The 20,399-nt window shown below is 40.4% G+C and overlaps 1 protein-coding gene across 3 annotated transcripts in view; it reads left to right on the plus strand.

Annotated features, from left to right (window-relative positions):
• ARFGEF1 (ARF guanine nucleotide exchange factor 1) overlaps positions 1 to 20,399 on the plus strand; it is a 186,475-nt gene that overhangs the window by 130,962 nt on the left and 35,114 nt on the right. For all 3 annotated transcript variants that reach the window (XR_012666954.1, XM_048840867.2, XM_048840868.2), the window contains 4 exons: positions 324 to 475; positions 7,465 to 7,593; positions 12,932 to 13,090; positions 14,918 to 15,068. Coding sequence is in view for 2 of the 3 variants with exons in the window: in XM_048840867.2 (XP_048696824.1) it covers positions 324 to 475; positions 7,465 to 7,593; positions 12,932 to 13,090; positions 14,918 to 15,068 (591 nt within the window). In the remaining variant the exon portion in view is untranslated. The remainder of the gene's footprint in view (positions 1 to 323; positions 476 to 7,464; positions 7,594 to 12,931; positions 13,091 to 14,917; positions 15,069 to 20,399) is intronic.

Raw genomic sequence — 20,399 nt, forward strand, 5'->3', positions numbered from 1 at the left:
ATTGCTTCAATTCAGTCACAATCTTTCTTTGATTAATGATATAGATTATTTCCATATAGACTAAAATTAAGGTAAATTATCATTTAAAAACAAAATTTCACTACTCACATACTTTTGTTATTAGTGTATTGATGTAATTTGACTTTATACTACAGTGTAAACAAACAAGATAAATTCGCATCAACTTTTAGATTTCATTCGTTTCTAAATGTATCAGAATACAGCATTTAAATGATTACTGTAACAAAATTACTATTTTACTTACTTTCTGTGAGAGAGCCTTGACTGAAACACAAATGTAAAAGAAAAAACTGTGTTCATAGATGTTGCTAGTGAAAAGCAGAGAAGACTTCTATATAACTTGGAAATGGAACAGATGGCTAAAACAGCAAAAGCCCTCATGGAAGCAGTGAGCCATGTTCAGGCACCTTTTACTAGTGCAACCCATTTGGAGCATGTGAGACCAATGTTCAAGGTGAGATTCTCATGTTCTGTACTGAAATTCTAGATGGGTATATAATGTTAACTTGGAACACTGTGATTGCAAGGCATTGTTAGAAATACTGTGGGATTCCATATTATTTCAGTGGTAATGTTTTGAAAGACCGAACTTCCAGAAGAGTAATCTAAAGCTTATTGGACATTGTTTCACCTTGTAAAAGAATTAATCAGAATTGTTTAAAAAAATTCACATTACTTAATCTATCCTGTAAGTGTAGAAGTGTTTAAATAACTTGGGGGGTGCTACCTGCTTGAGTTTATAACCTTATCTTGGGCTTAACACCACAGTTTTAGAAATAGAGCCCAGATTGATATTACCAAACCAATAAGAAGCACCATTTAGTTATTTTACTGAAAGATTGTGCCTGTCAACCTCATGCTACTTAGGAATGATTAGTCTTCATTGGCATAAGTAACTTCTTAATATCTATTTTAAAAGCTTCCTACCTGTCCTCTTCCTTTCTCCTCCTTTCTCTCTGCTCCCCTCCTTTTCCATTCTTGTGTGTTCTGTTATATTAATTTTGATGGAATAAATGGGCCTTGAGAATCAAAGATATTAACATGGCTCTGTTACTGTACAACAATAATTTTAAACAAGGTTCAGGGTTCTGAATACAGAGCCTTTGGTCTGCTTAGTACCATGGCGCGCGCCGTTAAAAATCCTTTCAACCTTTTCGTAAAGATACAAAAACTAAAGGAAGGGCAGTTAAAGGATTAGAAATGTAAAGTATTAAATAAGACTTTTGTTTTAGCAGCGTCCCTTGTCTCTTTTACCTTTAGCTGGATAAAGGCTTTAGAAGGGGGGGGGGGAACACAACCCTGTTTGACAGTCTCTTAGATGGTTTTAAATATGGTAATAATTGTCCTTTCTGGGAAAAAGAGAAGAAGTTAGTTGAGATGGACCAGAACTCTTGTTGCTGCTCTTAAAATTTGATTCCGTTTCCTAGAAGACAAATCAAGACACAGACCCAACTAGGGAGAGAAAAGAACAGCAAAGATAGAAAATGCAGCTTCTGTCTTTGATGCTAATTTTTTTTTCAGCCTTGCTGCTAGAAAAACACAGGCATGGCACACAGTAGCCAATCTGAGAGCTGGCAAACTTATACTAGCATTGCGCTGTGTAGGGCATTGTTTTTAGCTGTCTTTTTGGTCTTACTGGAGTATTGCAAAATATACAGTCATGGCTGGCTAAGTTAGACACAGAAGGCAAAAGGAGAGGTGTAGGAAAGAGAAGGAAAAGGGTACATGGGTGGAGAGGGGTGACAGCAGAAACCAAAATCTCACATCCCAGGTGGTGGTCGGGATTTAGCCAAAGCCAGTGGAGGTGGTATTGTCAACTGGTCTTTGGCCTGGTTTAGTCAGAACATCTTTCAAGATCAGGAGAACAAAGGCCCAGTGGTCTTACGTTGAATCCTGTGGTCCCAGGAGACACTGGGGGTGGCAGCCATGACAATGAAGTGTACTTTTTCCAGTCCACCTGTTTCCCGGCCATCAAATGTCAGACAGCCTCTGCAGACAGTTTCCCCCTTAACGTTTCTTTTCTTTTAAGGACCCCCAAAAGGGAGTGATGGGTAAAATAATTCATCCTCTCATTATTTTGCCCACCAGTAAGGCCTATATTCAAAGGAGGAATTGAAGCCCTTTATCTACTCCAGCTAAAGCTGAAGAAAAGGGGTGTATTTTTAAAGTAAGTGTTTTTTTAATTTAAAAAGGAATTGCTCAAAAAGGTGGCAGGGGGGACATCCTCAAACAAGGAACAAAAAAGGTAGAAGAGGAATTGAGGAGAGTGTGCAGGGTAAAGGATAAAGAATGGATGAGAAACTGTAAACATATGTTGAGAGAATATGGAAGGCAATAGAGTGCAGGGATTTGCATAGGAGGGAAATGACAATGCAATAGTCAGTCAGTAGCTGTTACACAATCCACCTCTCTCGTTAAGAATTCCTCTTCGTTCTGAGGGAGATTTAATTTGTTGTATGTAGTGTGTTGGCCAAAGGAAGTTCATTCTGACAAAACAGTCTATTGCTTTTAGTGGAATTATGAATTTGTGGGCTCTTGGGTATAGTGAAGAGGTGTGCCATAACTTAAAATATTTCCTTGCTTTTTAGTGTTTGCAATGGGGGGAGTAGGTTAGTGTTTAAGATACATCTTTGCTAATGTGTGGTTCTGAATTGCTTGTCCTTACCTTGGTGTAGATCTAAGTAATCTTCTCTTTGCCCCACTTAAAAACTGGTTTTCAGATTAACAGCTCCCAGATTAAGAATATATATTCAAATGTGTCTCTGTCTATCATGGTAACACTGTCAAATGCAGAGCAGACCACCAGATGTATTTGGTAACTGAGAAGCGTACTCCCTGAGAAGGTGATTTACTCCTGAACCAACCTGGAGTGGGATTATCAGTTCAAACTCCTGCTGAAGTAGGAAGTACTTAGAGTTAATACTATAGGTTTCATTACACCTGGTATAAATGCTAATTATTCAACCACTTCCACGCTATTAATAATAATGCCCTTGATGCAACACTATATACCTCTGTGATCTTTGCTTCTGCCTGTACTTCAACAAACAGTGTCGGAACAAGGAGAAAGGAAGAAAGAGTATGTGAAGTTACTCAGAGCAGGGAGGGGTTGTTTTCCTCATCCCCAAGCACTGGAGCAGCACTCAGAACAAGCTGTGTTGTCAGGGCTGCACTGTAGAATAGAAAGAGGAGAGAGCTGAGGCTCTTTGTAGGGCTGTGAGAGCAGGAAAAGCCCCAGCCCAAAGAGGAAAGAGACAAAAAGACAGGACAGAAAAATATGAACTCAGTGAAGAGGAAACTCTGCAGAGGAACTGCACTCAGGCCACAAGAGAACTAGAGCAAAAAGGCCCAGCTCCCATTGGAAGAGGAAGGAAACCACAGGAACGGAGGGAGAAAAATAAGGTAGTTTAAGGGCACAAAAGCAGCAGAAAAACAGGATTAAAACAAGGAGTTTGCAAAGAAAAGTTCATTTTTGAGGTAAATGGAGTCAGTATTTCCACTAACCCTTCTAGAAAGTCTTAATTTTGCTGAGAAGACATGGCTAAAATGAACAGGTCATTTTGAGCAGTTTCATGTTGCATCAGAGTTGTCAGTAACCATGATGAGTACCAAGTAAATGTCCTCATATGCCATGGAAGATGAGGCAGACAACATACTGATCAGAAGACTGTATGTAAAAAAACTGATAAAACAGAGGATGTTTCACTGGGAAGGCTGCACATCTCCCACAGAATATAAATGGCATCAGAGGGATGCTTGCGATGATGCAAAAATTTCAACCTAAAAAGCTCAAGAAGAAACACAAATTGAAAACCTGAGGAAACTCTGAGAGAAGACAGACAGGAAAAAGAGAATGGAAACATATGGAAGATGTGGTAGAACATCACAACATTCATGCAAAGTGTGTCCAGCCTGAGAAGCAAAATACCATAAATGTCAGCAAAAGGGAAACTGTGAAGCATTAAGCAGGTCTTAAAAGCAGATGCTTAGTAGACAATGCAAAAGAACCAGCGTAAGATGTCCACAACAGAAATTGTTACGGAGCTGCCAATGTCTGATTGTATGAATGCACTGAACAGTGAAGGAGCTTAATACTTTGGTGAAAATGAAGACTTAACACATTCTGCTAGCACAAGTTCATATTTAAACCGTACACGGTAGCTGGCACAATGGATTAGTGTGTTTGGCTTTTCACATCTGGAGACATGGGTTCAAATGTCACTCTTGGTCACACCAACAAAAGAAACATTGGTGGTTTCATTCCAGCCTTCAGTAAGCAGTTATCCACATCACTTCACCACCACACATAGTCTGATGCTTTGATAGGGTGTGAAAATTATTACTGGTTTAGCTCAAAGAATTGTATTATTAAATTAAAACCTGACACATCTGGGAACTGGCTACCTTTCTGTCAATTTCGTGTTGCTATTGGGTGGTGTATTGAAGAGGTTTCTAGCCACTAAAGACAGGGCAGGGTGAGATATTTGTGAGGAGAAAGTCCCTCTTCACTGCAATTCAGCCTGAATGCCTCATACATCCCAGCTCCCCCACTATCAGTTCCTGATCCCTCCACTGGACCAGGTAACATCAGGAAGCCAAACCTGGGAAAGGAGAAAAAGATATGGAGCCAGCAGTAATGTGCAGGCTCAGCAGTGCTGTGACATGAGTCAGGACAGAGACCGTAAGACTTCAGAATGAGTAGAGAGTTGCACACTCTGGCTTCGTCTACAGTACGCTCCACTGGTGGTGGTGTGTAATGTACATTTAGCTATGTGCTGCAGTGGAAAGCTCACTACGTCCACATTGTGGTGTGTAGCTACAAGTGTCAGGGAAAGGCTCCGGAAGCAAGGAGGCTGTGGGGAAAGGGTTCAGCATCTCCTCACTGCCAGGACCTTTTGTTGTGGTGAGGAAGGGCTCCAGGAGTGGGGAGCTTAACAAGTAAAGGTGCTTTCACAGGTCTCCAGGAACAAAGGACATTTAGTGTGATTAAGCAAATTCACTCAGATTTTAACACATCCAGAGAGGTACCATCATCTGGACAGGCTTGCATAAATTGGTTCAAATTGGATTCTTCAAAGGTAACAGACAAAGAAAGCTTTTTGATAAATACCCTGAATGAGGGCCTTTTTTTTTTTGTGATTGCACAAATGGGCTGAATCTTCTGTCCAGGTTGTGGGGAGCAATCCTTAAGGAAGGGTTGGAACAAACCTGTCCTCACAATAGACAGACAGACACACCTGGAAGACCTTAGAGTTGAGGTGACCTCTGATAAGCTTTTCATGATGCATATAGGTTCCTTTGTTGTTTTTAATAGGTTGTCTCTGTAATGCTTTCATCTTGTATATAAATAGGCTTGCTTAGAAAGATCTGTGTGGCAACTCATAACTGATGGCAATTATACTGTTTATATTGTCTGAGGCAAAAGCGAAGCACAGACGCTGGTTTGTCTACGGAGTCTGGCTTACTGGGAATAACACAGTGTAGGCAGGGAACAGTGCAGCCTGGATAAATGCCTGGCTGGAGGGAGATGTGGGTCTCCACCCAAAAGTGGTGACGGCTGAGGAGCCAGGAGCCTCGAGTTGGTGCCCTTGCTGGACCACAGAGTAGGAATACAGGTGCAGTTGCCTTGAACTGTGACAGACATTATTTATGGCTATGTGAATTTCGTAAGGATTTTTAAAAAACTTAAATTGATCCAAGTTAAGGAATGTGAAGTCAGCCACATAGCATATGTAAAATAACAAACTTCCCATTTTTATCTATTCAGTGTTTTCATTTAAGATATCGACCCATTTTAATATAAAATTTCCTTTCTTTACTTTGCAGAGAAGAATATCTGCAAAACCCATCTCTTTTTTTTAAGGGAGAAAAACCCAAAGCTTTAATGTGAGCTTCCAGTGGATATATCTCTTCCTCTTTGAGTTTCTAATTACTAGACTCAGTTCCAAGACATTCATCCTTTTATCATTTCCAGTCATTAACTAATCGTAAGAACCAATAATATAGCTTAATGTTTAGAGCCAGCGATCGGAATCATAATTATTCTCTCAAAGTAGTGATTACAAAATAGTAAAGAATAAATATTTGCTTACTCCATCCTGGCTTTCCTCATATCTAGGCTCTGTAAACATTCTCAAGTCTGTATGCATATCTTTTCCTGTTAATGAAGTAGTGCAACTTATAACCTAGTGATGTTATATATCATGGTAAAAATAAGTACAGATGAAATTCACCTTGTGTGCCACCACTTAAATCCTCAAAGTAGGAATTATGCTTCATAAGGGATGATTTTCATCCTAAATGAGCAAATGGTACATTTTAAAGAAATTATAGAAATTTACCATAATGTGGATCCAACTGTACGTGTAACACACCAAACAGCAAAATTGTAGTATGCAAACAGTGTCCCATTAAAAACACTCTTAACGACTTATAGTACTGCTGTCCACATAAACATTATGGAAAATCCCCGTGTGAAAAGAAAAGGAAAAAGATGTGTGCTAAAATAATAAAAATCTAATCTCCCCTTCTATCTGTTCAGAATTCAAACAGAAGTACTGAAAGTTATGTCACTGAAGGAATGTCGGGATCCCTTTCTCTGGAGAGGGGAAAAACTGTCTTTCCTTCTATCTCCACCACTTGCACCTTGGTAGGAATGATTGTTGTATAGTTAGGTTTTTTTCATCATATGAAAAACACCAAATAGTAGTTAGCCATGCTGTTTAACTAATATAAAATCATTAATTTTATAATAATATGCTATAGATAGCTGGGTGGAGCAGCCTATCTTACTTCTCCTAACAAGTAAGGCACGCACTAGGATAAATATTTTCATGAGTAGCTTTTCAAGAACTCTACAGTTACCTTTTTTCAATCTGACTCTTAGCAATTCTCTGAAATTGTGTGTGTAAGGATGGCACTTTTCAGCAAATTTGAATTGCTCCTTTCACTGTGCAATTAAGTTTTGGGGCTGTTGTCAGAACTTATATACAAATATATATATTTGTTTCTGATTATGCAAAGAATTATGTATGCATATGGAGAACTGTTATATAGATAGTATAAAAACAATATCCACTATATATAACTGACACACAGCTTCTCTCTTTTAGAACCCATAGCACATTTACAATAAAAAAAATGCTCTGGACAAGACTGCATTGTCACTAGAAAGTGTGTGTCTGTATTACACTGCAGTTGGTCCAAAATAATCTTCTCCTTACCTTATAACTGTACTATTACTCCTTTTCCCTATTTCCACTTCCCATTTCTTTTTAGTAGAAAGGCCACTCCGAAGTTGTTGTTGATTAAGCGTTTTGGTTTTTCATTTTTCAGCGAGATACAGTGATGTTTATACCTCTTTTTCTGTTGGAATAAAGTTTTCTCTTATTGAGATGGAATATTAAAAATTAATGTAATGTGTGTGGTTTTATTGTGTTCCAGTTGGCATGGACACCATTCCTAGCTGCATTCAGTGTGGGTCTACAAGACTGTGATGATACAGAAGTTGCTTCTCTTTGCTTGGAAGGCATACGATGTGCAATCAGGATTGCATGCATTTTCAGCATTCAGGTAATGTTAAATGTTAAGATTATATGAGAATATTTTGGTTTAGGTGCTATTAATGGAATCGTAGTACATTCACTAAATTCTTTACATTATTACCTGAAGATGTAAGTACTGCAATATCCAGTGACTTCCTTGTTCCGAAGTTATTACTGTACCTGGTTTTAATTGGGTGCATTGAGTTTATTTTAAATTCTAAATTGCTTCATCTGTTGTTTGTGAAACTTTACATGTTTCCATATATATATATATATATAGGACTACAAAGAAGCGTTTTCAGATTAACAAACTTTTTGAATTTTCATCTTAAGCCTTGCCACAAGAGGTTCTATTTCTTAACATGAATCTTTTTCAAATATATTATGTAGTTGAAAAGTAGTAGTTCGCTGAACCTTGGTGGAAAAATTGTGCTCAACTTTAGAGAGAGACCATAGCTATTCTGAGACTTGTGCAATTGGATATCATTTTAACTCTATGGCACTGGGAATGCCTTTCCAAATATAATGCACCTTGCATTAAATGGGATGTCAAGAATTCCAGACTCACTGGCTCTAGTGGATAATACTGATTAAACTTGGGAATAAGTTTCTTTTCTTTAAACTCACAGCTGTTGAACATAATATTCTGCCAGTATAGGGAAATGGCCAATAAATGTACTGATCTGCCATAATCTGTGAGTATATGTTGGTGGTTGGGATGAAGGCTGAATTCTTTTATGTTTGACACCACAATTTTAAATGAGTCCACTGAAAATAGAAAATAAACTTTTAATTATTAAAAATGTGATCCCTAAGCTAAACACATTTACACTATCATGCTGAAAATAGTAATCTCTCCCTTATAACTTTTTTGCCACTCAGTAATTGCCTTCTCAAACTAGTAATAGGTGTGTAGGAGTCTCTCTTAGCAGAAACCAAAGTCTTCCACTTTCAAAAGTATTATGGGCAGCAGTGAACTATCTTGCCATCAGAGAATAACACAGTGCAGCTGCAGTATGGTGTGATATATTTGCTTTTGAGAAAGTGTATTGGCAACATGGAAGGCAACCTGGTCAGCATAAATGTCCTTAAATTGTGAAAAGCAACTAATAGCCCATGAATAATTTACTGAAAGCAGCATCTCAGAATTTTCAGTATAGACTGAGGAACAGCTCCTTGGAATTGGCCACTGTCAAAAGATAGGGATTTGTCTTATTCACTTTGTAGGTTGCTCCTTGTCATTCAGGGCTTTCTGCTTATTTTTCTGGATGATTGATCCTTAATCTCAAAGGAAAATTTATTGCTTTTTGCTGCTTTTCCCTCTTAAGTGAGGACCATGATATTACCTTCAGGTTCTGGAGAGTTCTATATCTTGGTTGCCATTAAAATAATTATGGTCTCTAAGTCCTGATCTACACTGGGAGGGGGGGATCGATCTAAGTTATGCAACTTCAGCTACATGAATAACGTAGCTGAAGTCAACGTACTTAGATCGATTTACTGTGGTGTCTTCACCACGGTGAGTTGACTGCTGCTGCTCCCCCGCCAACTCCACTTGCACCTCTCATGGCGCTGGAGTATAGGAGTCAACTGGAGAGCACTCGGGCTAGACTAGACGCGATAAATCGATCCCCGCTGGATCAATCGCTGCACGCCGATCCGACGGGTAGTGAAGACATACCCTAAGATACTGTGGTTTAGACTAGAAAGTTCCTATTGTGCAAGATTCTGATTAGATCAAGTATTGTCCATTTTGGACACAAGACTATTTGGGGATGTAGGGATGGTTGGTAAATTTTCCTTATAAGAATTTTTGAGAACAAATATGTTGTCTGTCCCATGCTAAATTTTTCTCCCACCTTCCTGCTGGTGCTCTCATGTTATGTGTCAGTCTTGTTGAAGAAATATAGATGAGTTATTACCCAAGATCACTTTCTAAGAACAGTCAGTATTTTATGCATCATGATAAAATCATAACATTGATAGCTGAAAGGGTCTCTCAGCTTTTATGGATTTTTCCTGAACAGCACAGTACAGTTTTGTGAGCCATGCATCCTCATCTCTGAGCATAATAAAATCTCATTTTTAAAATCTTGTTTTCATTATTATGGTTTTAAAGTGAATCTGATGCTGTAACACAAGTCTGTCTTGGGGCTTTCACTCCATATCTTGTACCAGATCATAGAATCATAGAAGATCAGAGCTGGAAGAGACCTCAGGAGCCATCTAGTCCAAGCCCCTGCTCAAAGCAGGACCAACCCCAACTAAATCATCCCAGCCAAAGCTTTGTCAAGCCAGGCCTTACAACCTGTGAGGATGGAGATTCTACCACCTTCCTTGGTAACCCATTCCAGTGCTTCATCACCCTCCTAGTGAAATAGTGTTTCCTAATATCCAACCTAGACGTCCCCACTGCAACTTGAGACCATTGCTCCTTGTTCTGTCATCTGCCACTACTGAGACCAGCCTAGCTCCTCTTTGGAACCCCCTTCAGGTAGTTGAAGGCTGCTATCAAATCCCTTCTCACTCTTCTTTTCTGCAGACTAAAAAGCCCAGTTCCCTCAGCCTCTCCTCATGAGTAATGTGCCCTAGCCCCCTAATAATTTTCGTTGCCCTCCGCTGGACTCTCTCCAATTTGTCCATATCCTTTCTGTAGTGGGGGATGCAGTATTCAAGATGTGGCCTCACCAGTGCCGAATAGAGGGGAATAAGCACTTTCCTCGATATGCTGGCAGTGCTCCTACTAATGCAGCCCAATATATCGTTAGCCTTCTTGGCAACAAGGGCACACTGCTGACTCATATCCAGCTTCTCGTCCACTGTAATCTCCAGGTCTTTTTCTGCAGAACTGCCGCTTAGCCAATTGGTCTCCAGCCTGTAGCAGTGCATGGGATTCTTCCGTCCTAAGTGCAGGACCCTGCACTTGTCCTTCTTGAACCTCATCAGATTTCTTTTAGCCCAATCCTCCAATTTGTCTAGGTCACTCTGTATCCTATCCCTACCCTCCAGCGTATCTACTTCTCCCACCATATTAGTGTCATCTGCGAACAATCCATTCCATCATCCAGATCATTAATGAAGATGTTGAACAAAACCGGCCCCAGGACTGACCCCCTGGGGCACTCTGCTTGATACCAGCCGCCAACTAGATATTGAGCCATTGATCGCTACCCATTGAGCCCGATAAGCTAGCCAGCTTTCTATCCACCTTACAGTCCATTCATCCAATCCATACTCTTGAATTTGCTGGCAAGAATACTGTAGGAGACCATATCAAAAGCTTTGCTAAAGTCAAGGTATATCATGTTCACCGCTTTCCCCATATCCACAGAGCCAGTTATCTCATCATAGAAGGCAATCAGGTTAGTCAGGCATGACTTGCCCTTGGTGAATCCATATTGACTATTCCTGATCACTTTGCTCTCCTCCAAGTGCTTCAAAATGGATTCCTTGAGGACCTGCTCCATGATTTTTCTTAATTTGCGTATTTCAGCTCACCTATCCTTTTTGGTTGATCTCATTTGTTATTTTTCTCTTCTTCTACAGTAGTGGTGGTTAGGAAGGAGACGGCGTCACTCTTTTTCTCTCCCATTCCATGAGGGAAAAGAGAACATCTGTCATGAGAAGAGTGCCTGAATTTCCTCTGTTGCTTTTCTTTTCAAGGGAGATCTGACTCTGACTGCTGAGTCTTTTTCGTTCAGCAATCCCTCTTCACCTGATGGTATCATGGGAGAGTGTTCCTCTGATTGAACTGTGCTCACTCTTCCTAAACCCAGAGTAAAGTGGAATGCCAGTCAGTATTGAATATGGCCCATTGAATTATGTAATCCAACAGGTGTCCTGGACATCTAGCTATAAAAGGGTCTGATACTGCTGCCAGTATTTTCTACATGAAATAAATTAGCAGTAAGTCCTTAGACTTCATATACACTGGAATTTTTATAAACCTTGCAGACCACACAGAATTTGTTTGCTACCAGTTGGCCATTGCTGACTTCTTATCTGAGGGTTTTCACAAATATAGAAAAGAGGTTAGATTATGCCCAACAAAATGGATGTCTGTTCTGGTTGTATCTCATTTTATTCCAGCTCTTTTGCTCTTTAACTTTTATCTAAAAACCTGCCTTATAAATTCCCAAACAGCTCGTTGCATTTTGTAATTAATATCTTTGGTTCACATGATAATTGGGGTTGTAATGAGCTTCCTTTTCCAAAGAATGTAGTTTCTGGCCTTTGGCCTCTTCATGGATAAGCCATACACACAAATCAGTTATACACAGGTAGAAACCCCTTCTCTTGTACTTTGTAGCTCTACTCTGTTTGCATGGAAGGTAGGTCAGTCACTCATCTACCCAGGAAGAGTTGCTCCTACACTCAGATGCTCTAGAGCTCTGGAATTGGGTTATAACAAGTTCATTTTATAGTCGTTCTCTTTCTGAACACACAGATACATAATGTAAGTCTCTGCCTTCAATTAATAAATCTCTTAGGTCGTCTCTCTGAGGACTTCTGCTGACAGACTTTTACCAGCACATCATGGCAAGGCAGCACTTGGGCATGGGCAATAGCATCTCTCAACTGGGGAAAGGCTGCTGGGGAGTTGTATCTTTTTTCCCTTACAGCGTGCATGTCTCTCATCTGGTGGGGTGTCTTGAATATTTGTTTACATTTTGTATTTCAAGTTAAGATAGTGTCTGGTTTCAGAATAAATTACTAAAAATCACATGCTGTAGACTGCTACATGTGACACCTTACCTTCCCAGGTTTACAGTTCTACAAGGAGAGCCTTATGCCATAGCTCATTAGAAAAAGAGAGGGATGCTTTAAGTTAATATAATACTTTTGAAATTCAACTGTATGAAACCTACCTTATTTTCTTCAGTAACATATTGGTCCTCATTGAAAATGCCACTGTCTTTAAGTGTCCGTATTACTTAGCTAAGAGATTTTGTAGATGAGTTTAGTGGCAATCAGTATTTAATTTCATGACTGTAATGTCTCCCTACTTTTCGGTGTAGTTGCCATTGAGGTATTGCAACCAGATATTTGAGGTTGAAATCTGTCAATATAGGGTAAGCTAGGGATATGGGCCGTATAAACCAAATCATAATACTGCATAGATGGGTGGTGCATACAATTATTCAAAGAGTGGGCATGCAGAACTACATTCCTAATACATCTTTCAAATGTATTACTATATTTGGTTCATTCCGATGTGGACATAGGTTTATTATAAGAGATATGGTTTCAAAATAAAAATTTAATGTCTGAATGCCTCCATAATACATAAAGGAACCAAAAGATATTTAGACATTGACAAGTTATGGAAACTAACAGAAACAACTCATTTTTGTTTCCCTATGTAGCTTGAAAGAGATGCCTATGTCCAAGCACTAGCAAGATTTACCTTGCTTACAGTGAGTTCTGGTATAACTGAAATGAAACAGAAGAACATTGACACAATAAAAACACTTATCACAGTGGCTCATACAGATGGAAACTATTTAGGAAATTCCTGGCATGAGGTACAAGAATAGTTCATTCTTAACTATAAGAAAGTATGTTCATGAAAATACATTGAATTTGTATACAGTATTACTACTGGGGGAATTTTGCGCCACTGCACACATGCAGAATTCGTGTCCTCCACAGATTTCTTTGCTTCCCTGCAGAAAAATAACTTTCTGATGGGGCTACAAAAGGAGCTGCAAGAGCAGCCACGTGCCCCTCCCCAGCAGCAGCACACATACTTTGTTTAGGTCGCCTGGAGCAGCCGGTGGAGAGGTAAATCACTGCGATAGAGGAGTGGGAGGGGCTTGGTCACACACACCCCGCATCTGCCCAACATCTGTGCATCCATACCCGGACCCCCCACCAAGCCTCCCTCCCCTGCACCTGAACCTCCACTGTGGCGAACCTCACCTGCTGCATCCGCAACCCCCTGCACCCAGCAGCTAGTAGTCCTGGCTGGGGTGGAGGAGGAGCACACTTCCCCTGCATGGAGTCGTGAGGACTGGATCAGACCCAGCCCCAGAAATCTCCCTTGGCTCCACCCCCTACCCCATCACTCCTTAGCCACAGTGGAAAGCTGCTCCCTCGTCCACCCAACCCCCATGCATCTGGATGCTCTCACACCGATACATACTCCTGCTGAGCCTCCCCACCTCGGCCTCAGAACCCTGGCTGAGCCATACCCGCCTGCATCCTGACCCCCATCCTTGCACCCAGACCACACCTCACTGAGCACACACACACCTGAACCTCCCTCTGCTCCCAGACCACCCCCTGCTGAGCCACCCACACTGGATCCCCCCTCCCAACGAGCCCCACCCTGTATGCACATGGACCACCCCTAGAAGCCCCCCACACCTGGAGCCCCACCCCACAAATTCCCACTCCCTCAGCACCCGGACCCCTTGCTGAGCCCCCAACACCCAGACCCCCCCGCCAAGCCCCATCCCCCAACACCCAGACCCCCTGACTGAGCCCCAACCACCTTCACTTGGACCCCCTCTGAGGAGTCCCTTTGTCCCTGCAAGCAGAACTCCCCCTCTGCCCCCCCCAAGCCTCTGTGCATCCAGATTCCCCCCACCCCGGACCCACATGCACCCTGACTGCCCCATACAGAACCCTCTCACTAAGCTCCTCTACACTTTGATCCTGCTGGGCTGACCCTGCCTTCCCACACCTGGTGTGTCAGGGCCCCAGGGTATTTCTGGGGAAGGTCCAGCTCTTGCGCTGTGTCAGGGTTGGGTGCAGCCTCACTGCCATGTCCATGTCTCGGGGGGGAGCTGCACCGTGATCTCCCACCTCCATGCAGCCAGTGGCCTGTGCTCTCCAATGTTGGAGCCTCCACATTGAATTTTATTTGTCCATAAATAAAAGAATTTTGCAGAATTTTAAAATATTGTGTGACAGAATTTTTATTTTTTTGGTGCACAATTCCCTCAGAAGTACAGTGGGTTTTGAGTATGTATGTATGTATGTATATAGAGTGGGTGTTTATATGTAAACAGTCATTTTTGTTTGTAATTTTATTTTGTATCTGCACAGACTTGCATATTTTGGACCCAATTCTACAGCCCTTACATGAATAAAGTTGCAGGATTGGGTTCATAAAGCGAAGTGATAGTAATTGTATTTTTAAAAGATTACTGTTCATTTTTGTCATATTCTGTGTACACATATAGTCTGGGTGTGTAGTATGTATGTGTGTAAATGAGAAGTTTATTTTTGAAAACACTGAGATCTGCCCGTTTATAAAGAATTTTATAAAAGTGAACAGGGATAGTAAATATTTTTAAAATCCACTTCTCGCTGTTAAGTGGTTTCTGTGTTTTGTGTTAATTTAGATTCTGAAATGTATTAGTCAACTTGAGCTGGCACAATTAATAGGAACTGGAGTAAAACCACGTTACATCTCTGGAACAGTGAGAGGCAGGGAAGGTTCTTTTACTGGAACAAAGGATCAGGCACCTGATGAATTTGTGGGCCTCGGATTAGGTGAGTAATGTGAATGCTCTAAGTATTTTAGTTATCCAGCTTCGTATGAACGTATAATATTTGAATAAAGTTTGTTCTCAGCTTGTGGTTGCCAGTGACTTTTTTATTGAAGTGAGGCATAATTATTAAAAAAAAGTCATTTTAATACTTTATTTATTAAAAACATTTCTGCTGTTGCTAATACAAATGCAGGACTGAGATTGAGATATTTACTCCCAAATTAAATATTTTTAAGAATACTTATGATTGATTTAATGTCACTTTATCGGGGATACAGGGTGGGAAATGGCATAAAAAGACTTGAATGCAATATCTATTAATAATACAGTAATTTCTAAGAGGAAATTGAAATGTAACTGATCACAAAAGTACTTCATACTAAAGGTATTGTGTTGCTAGATTGAGCAATATTGCTAATTCGCTGTACCAAATATATGTCCGTTTTGCCAAACTTGAATACAAATATAATCGGGTGTAGATTTATGAATGTAGATTGATTGGTGGCCCTTGTGGACTTTTTGTGAGAAATATGTAGGGTGGATTGGTTTAAATTACAATGATTTAAATTATTTAAATCAAGTTTTAAACTAATTTATCTTAATCTGTTACCGACTTAAGTGGTTACTTTGTTATAGGAAAGGTAAAGTTTGGAGAACCAAGCTTCATTCCATCAGTGAGATTCTTTATTTTTATATTATGATAAAAAGTGGATGTTATATTTCTGATTAATTACAGAAACTTGTAATTCTTTAAAAGATGTGCCATCTTCAATGTTAGATAAATAAAGCCATTAAAACCAACGTTGGAACATTTTTATATAATTGAAAATAAAAACTTTCTTGAATTCACTCCCATTCCATAACAAAAAAAAAAAACCAAACAAATATACCAAAAAATCTAAATTAAAATTAAGATGCAGTTCAAGAAATCTGTTTGAGAGTGGGGAGTAATGCAACAGTAAATCCACGGAAACAAATGAAGTTTGTAGATGCAATTCAGGCACTCACTACAATGCCCAGTTCTCTTTCTCATGCACCCAGGCAGACCATTAAACAGAAACATTCAATTTATCTAAATCTGATTTTAATATGATGCCAGACTCCCTCTTGCTTCATGAGAACAGCTTTCCACACTGTCTGGTTAATGCTTGAGTCTTGGCTAAAGGTTTCTCTGTCTTGCAACACTTTTCCTGGAGCTGTTAGGATTCTGTTACTAGCTCCCTGGTATTGCTCCCCAGCCAGAGGTCTGAGGGCTGTCGTCCCAGTCTATTCCATAGTCCAATATCAGCCCCGACTCCTGAGCCAATCCTTTTCCCTAGCTCCCTTTGTGACCTTCCTCCACCCATTCTCCCCACACTGCTAAGGGTTTTGCTATTGTTGAGGTACACAGTATTCTAGTCCCTGTAAAAGAAAGTTTACAGCTTCACTGCCCAGGATAGTCCTCTCTTGAAGCATGCAAGTCCAAATTAATTTACCTTTATTTTTGTTTTATTCTCTTACACTGCAGACTTGCATTTTAATTTGCTTCCCACAGTCTCTCAAGGTCTCTTCTGGCATTACTGCTTTCTAGCAGTATTCTTCCTGTTAAATATGCTAGCATGTTTGCCCATCTATACAGGCATAGTTGTTTTTCAAGGAAAAATACTCATGTCTAAGGCTACGATTTAATCACGGGCATTTTTAGTAAAAGTCATGGACAGGTCATCGGCAAGAAACAAAAACTCATGGCCCATGACCTGTCCATGACTTACACCATAAATCACTGATTGAATCTTAGGGGTGGGAGGGAGCCCACAGCACCGGGGGATGACCTCCATCAGGCTCCTCCATCAGCCTCCCCAGTGGAGTAACTGAAAAAAGATTTAGGTTTAGGAAAAGAAGTTTAGAAGTAAACAGAAACTGAAAATACTCTGGTTTCAGAGTAGCAGCCGTGTTAGTCTGTATTCGCAAAAAGAAAAGGAGTACTAGTGGCACCTTAGAGACTAACCAATTTATTTGACCATCTTTCGTGAGCTACAGCTCACTTCATCGGATGCATTCAGTGGAAAATACAGTGAGGAGATTTATATACACACAGAACATGAAAAAATGGGTGTTATCATACACACTGTAAGGAGAGTGATCACTTAAGATGAGCTATTACAAATACTTACTAGCAACCACACACCACAACCACTAACCCAGGAACCTATACTTGCAACAAAGCCCGTTGCCAACTGTGTCCACATATCTATTCAGGTGACACCATCATAGGGCCTAATCACATCAGCCACACTATCAGCGGCTCATTTACCTGTACATCTACCAATATGATATATGCCATCATGTGCCAGCAATGCTCCTCTGCCATGTACATTGGTCAAACTGGACACTCTCTACGTAAAAGAATAAATGGACACAAATCAGATGTCAAGAATTATAACATTCATAAACCAGTCGGAGAACACTTCAATCTCTCTGGTCACTCGATTTCAGACCTAAAGGTCGCAATATTAGAACAAAAAGACTTCAGAAACAGACTCCAATGAGAGACTGCTGAATTGGAATTAATTTGCAAACTGGATACAGTTAACTTAGGCTTGAATAGAGACTGGGAGTGGATGTGTCATTACACAAAGTAAAACTATTTCCCCATGTTTATTCCCCCCCCCCCCCCCCAAAAACTGCTCCTCGGATGTTCCTGTTAACTGCTGGAAATGGCCCACCTTGATTATCACTACAAAAGGTTTTCTCCCCCCCGCTCTCCTGCTGGTAATAGCTCATCTTAAGTGATCACTCTCCTTACGGTGTGTATGATAACACCCATTTTTTCATGTTCTGTGTGTATATAAATCTCCTCACTGTATTTTTCACTGAATGCATCCGATGAAGTGAGTTGTAGCTCACGAAAGCTTATGCTCAAATAAATTGGTTAGTCTCTAAGGTGCCACTAGTACTCCTTTTCTTTTTGAAAATACTCTGCCATATCCTTGGAGAAAAGCTGGGAGTTCTGAGTCTTCTTAATCCCATGCAGGAGAACTCAGAAATAAGATACTGTAGAGACTCTCTCAATCTTCCTTATCTGTGGATGAGTGCAGAATGAATTACCAAGTTGGAGTAATGTGTTTCTCCCTTCTAGGTGAGAACTGTGATAACCCACCAAAAACTCTAAAATTAAAAATTGCACCACGGTATCCTTGTATGGACATGCGTGGGTTTTTTAATTAATAAATCCTAGAAGTTTAATAGTTCAGTTTCTCCCCTCCCCCACCCCCCCAACACCTCCTTTATGAAAGGAGAACATTCCCAAGGCAGGTGGTTCTGAAAAGAATCAACTAGAAGAATTTTTCTGTAGGCTGACCTCTTCCCTCCAGCCCAACACATTTTGAACTGAACCTCGTTCTTGCAAATACCAGAGGCAAACACCGTGGGCAAATATCCCTTTTGTTCTTGTGACACAATCTCTGCATCTTACTGTGCAAACAGAGTGGCAGTTAAGCGTTCCTGCCCTATCCATTAGTGTCCTGATTTGTATCGCTTATTTTGGGGCAACAGTAGGCAAAACCTTTTCTCTCTCTCTTTTTTCCCCTGTCCTCTGGGGAGCAGGGGTGGCAAATTTCTGGTGCTTTGTTTGTCAAATGGGACCATCCACTGAGCTTTCTCTTCATGTTCTTCTTCCATCATGGCAGTCCAGATCAAATGGAGTAAACAGATTACCTCCTGGGTTTTCTGTCTGTGAAAAGGCCTCCTGGGTAAGGAAAGTTCTTCTTTGACTGAATTTTCATTCTGCATGGACCTGTTCAGCCTCTTGAGGTCTAGAACAGCCCAGGCTCTTCCTGATCATTTCCTTACTATGAAGAATATACAGTAGAGCCATAATCACTTTTTCTTCTGAGGGGCAGGTTTTCACTGTCCCAGTTCTGCAGGAATACAGACAGGTTCATTATAGGCCATAGTTTTTTCCACAGAAGATCAGTTCAAAAGCTACAATTTTGTATTAGATTTAAAGGGCCAACTTTTCATTAATCCTTTTCTTACTACAACTCCAAAGATCATGGTCTCTTGTATTGGGATCACACTCTGATCATAGTGGCACATAGTGGCAGTGATTCCATATGCAGACATGGAGAATTGTGTTTCCACAATCTGTACTATCATCTCTCCATTAGTGGAATCAAAGGGCAAAGGTTACATATGATAGGGACTCCTCACCTGCATCCTACCAGGCAGTAAAGTGATCAATACAGGCATTATATTTGGGTCACTTAATGTGTTGCTTGGATTTGAAGAGGAACATCCATCTGCCAGAACAAAGTGCTACTAGATTAGCCCAGGTAACTTTCCAAGAAAACCTCCCTTAAATCCATGTCTAGATTATGTCAGACAGTGCAACAGTAATATAATGTACATTAATAAACAGGAACGGGAAGTTTGTCCCTTCACAGGGAGGCAGTGCATATCCTTCACCTGGGTCAAACATCCTCTGTCCTTTTAATTTGTATTCACAAAGACATATACAATCGGAAGGTGACTGGCTCAGCAGGTAAGCAATAAATTAAGTGAAGTGGTTGTGCAAACAAAGTTCGATTATGGATAATGGGCACATTGAGACTCCCAGAAGGTAAGCTCTTTCCAGGTTGAACTGCAAAGATGAGACTGTACTTCTGTTGTAAAAGAGACCTTATAACTTTTGGAATTGATGCTGTGCCTCATTCATGGAACTACATTCCATACTCTTTTCCGCCACCAATTTATGTCACAAGTTCCATATTAAAAAGGAGAAATCCAGCAACAAAGTGTCAGAGGAAGCCAGAGTTCTGTGACCTGACAGAGATGTTCCTGCTACCTCATCCAGAGTTTCTTAACAGGCTGTATCTCCTCACTAAGAGACTTCTATAACACCCAAATCCAAGCTAATCAAACCTGACAGCCTGCATGTTGAAACGGAAAGTTCTGACCAAATCAAGTTCTCAAAGTGACTAAAACACTTGCAACATCCAGAGAACCGACTACCCTGAAAGGTTACTCTGTAATTTGGAGAAAATACTTCAGTTGGTTTAGGGACATGGCCCCTGACCTGATTCAAAGATTTTTAGAATTCCAGTCCTATAGTTCTTTTGTATCTCCAAGTATATGCTCTTTAGAGATTCACATCCTTAACACAGAAGGTTCCAAATTTATTATAGAGATTTTTCCCTGGTATACTTCCCCCACATTTTAAGACTCCTGGAGGCAGCAAAACAAGTCAAGCCACCATCCAAAGCTTTCTCCACCATAGAACATAAACTTGTTTCTTTTAAAGCCTTCTCTACTCCCTTTTGAATCACTGAGTTGGTTAGTCCCCATTGTCACC

This window comes from Caretta caretta, chromosome 2 (genome assembly GCF_965140235.1).
Source record: "Caretta caretta isolate rCarCar2 chromosome 2, rCarCar1.hap1, whole genome shotgun sequence".
In the NCBI taxonomy this organism is placed as follows: Eukaryota; Metazoa; Chordata; order Testudines; family Cheloniidae; genus Caretta; species Caretta caretta.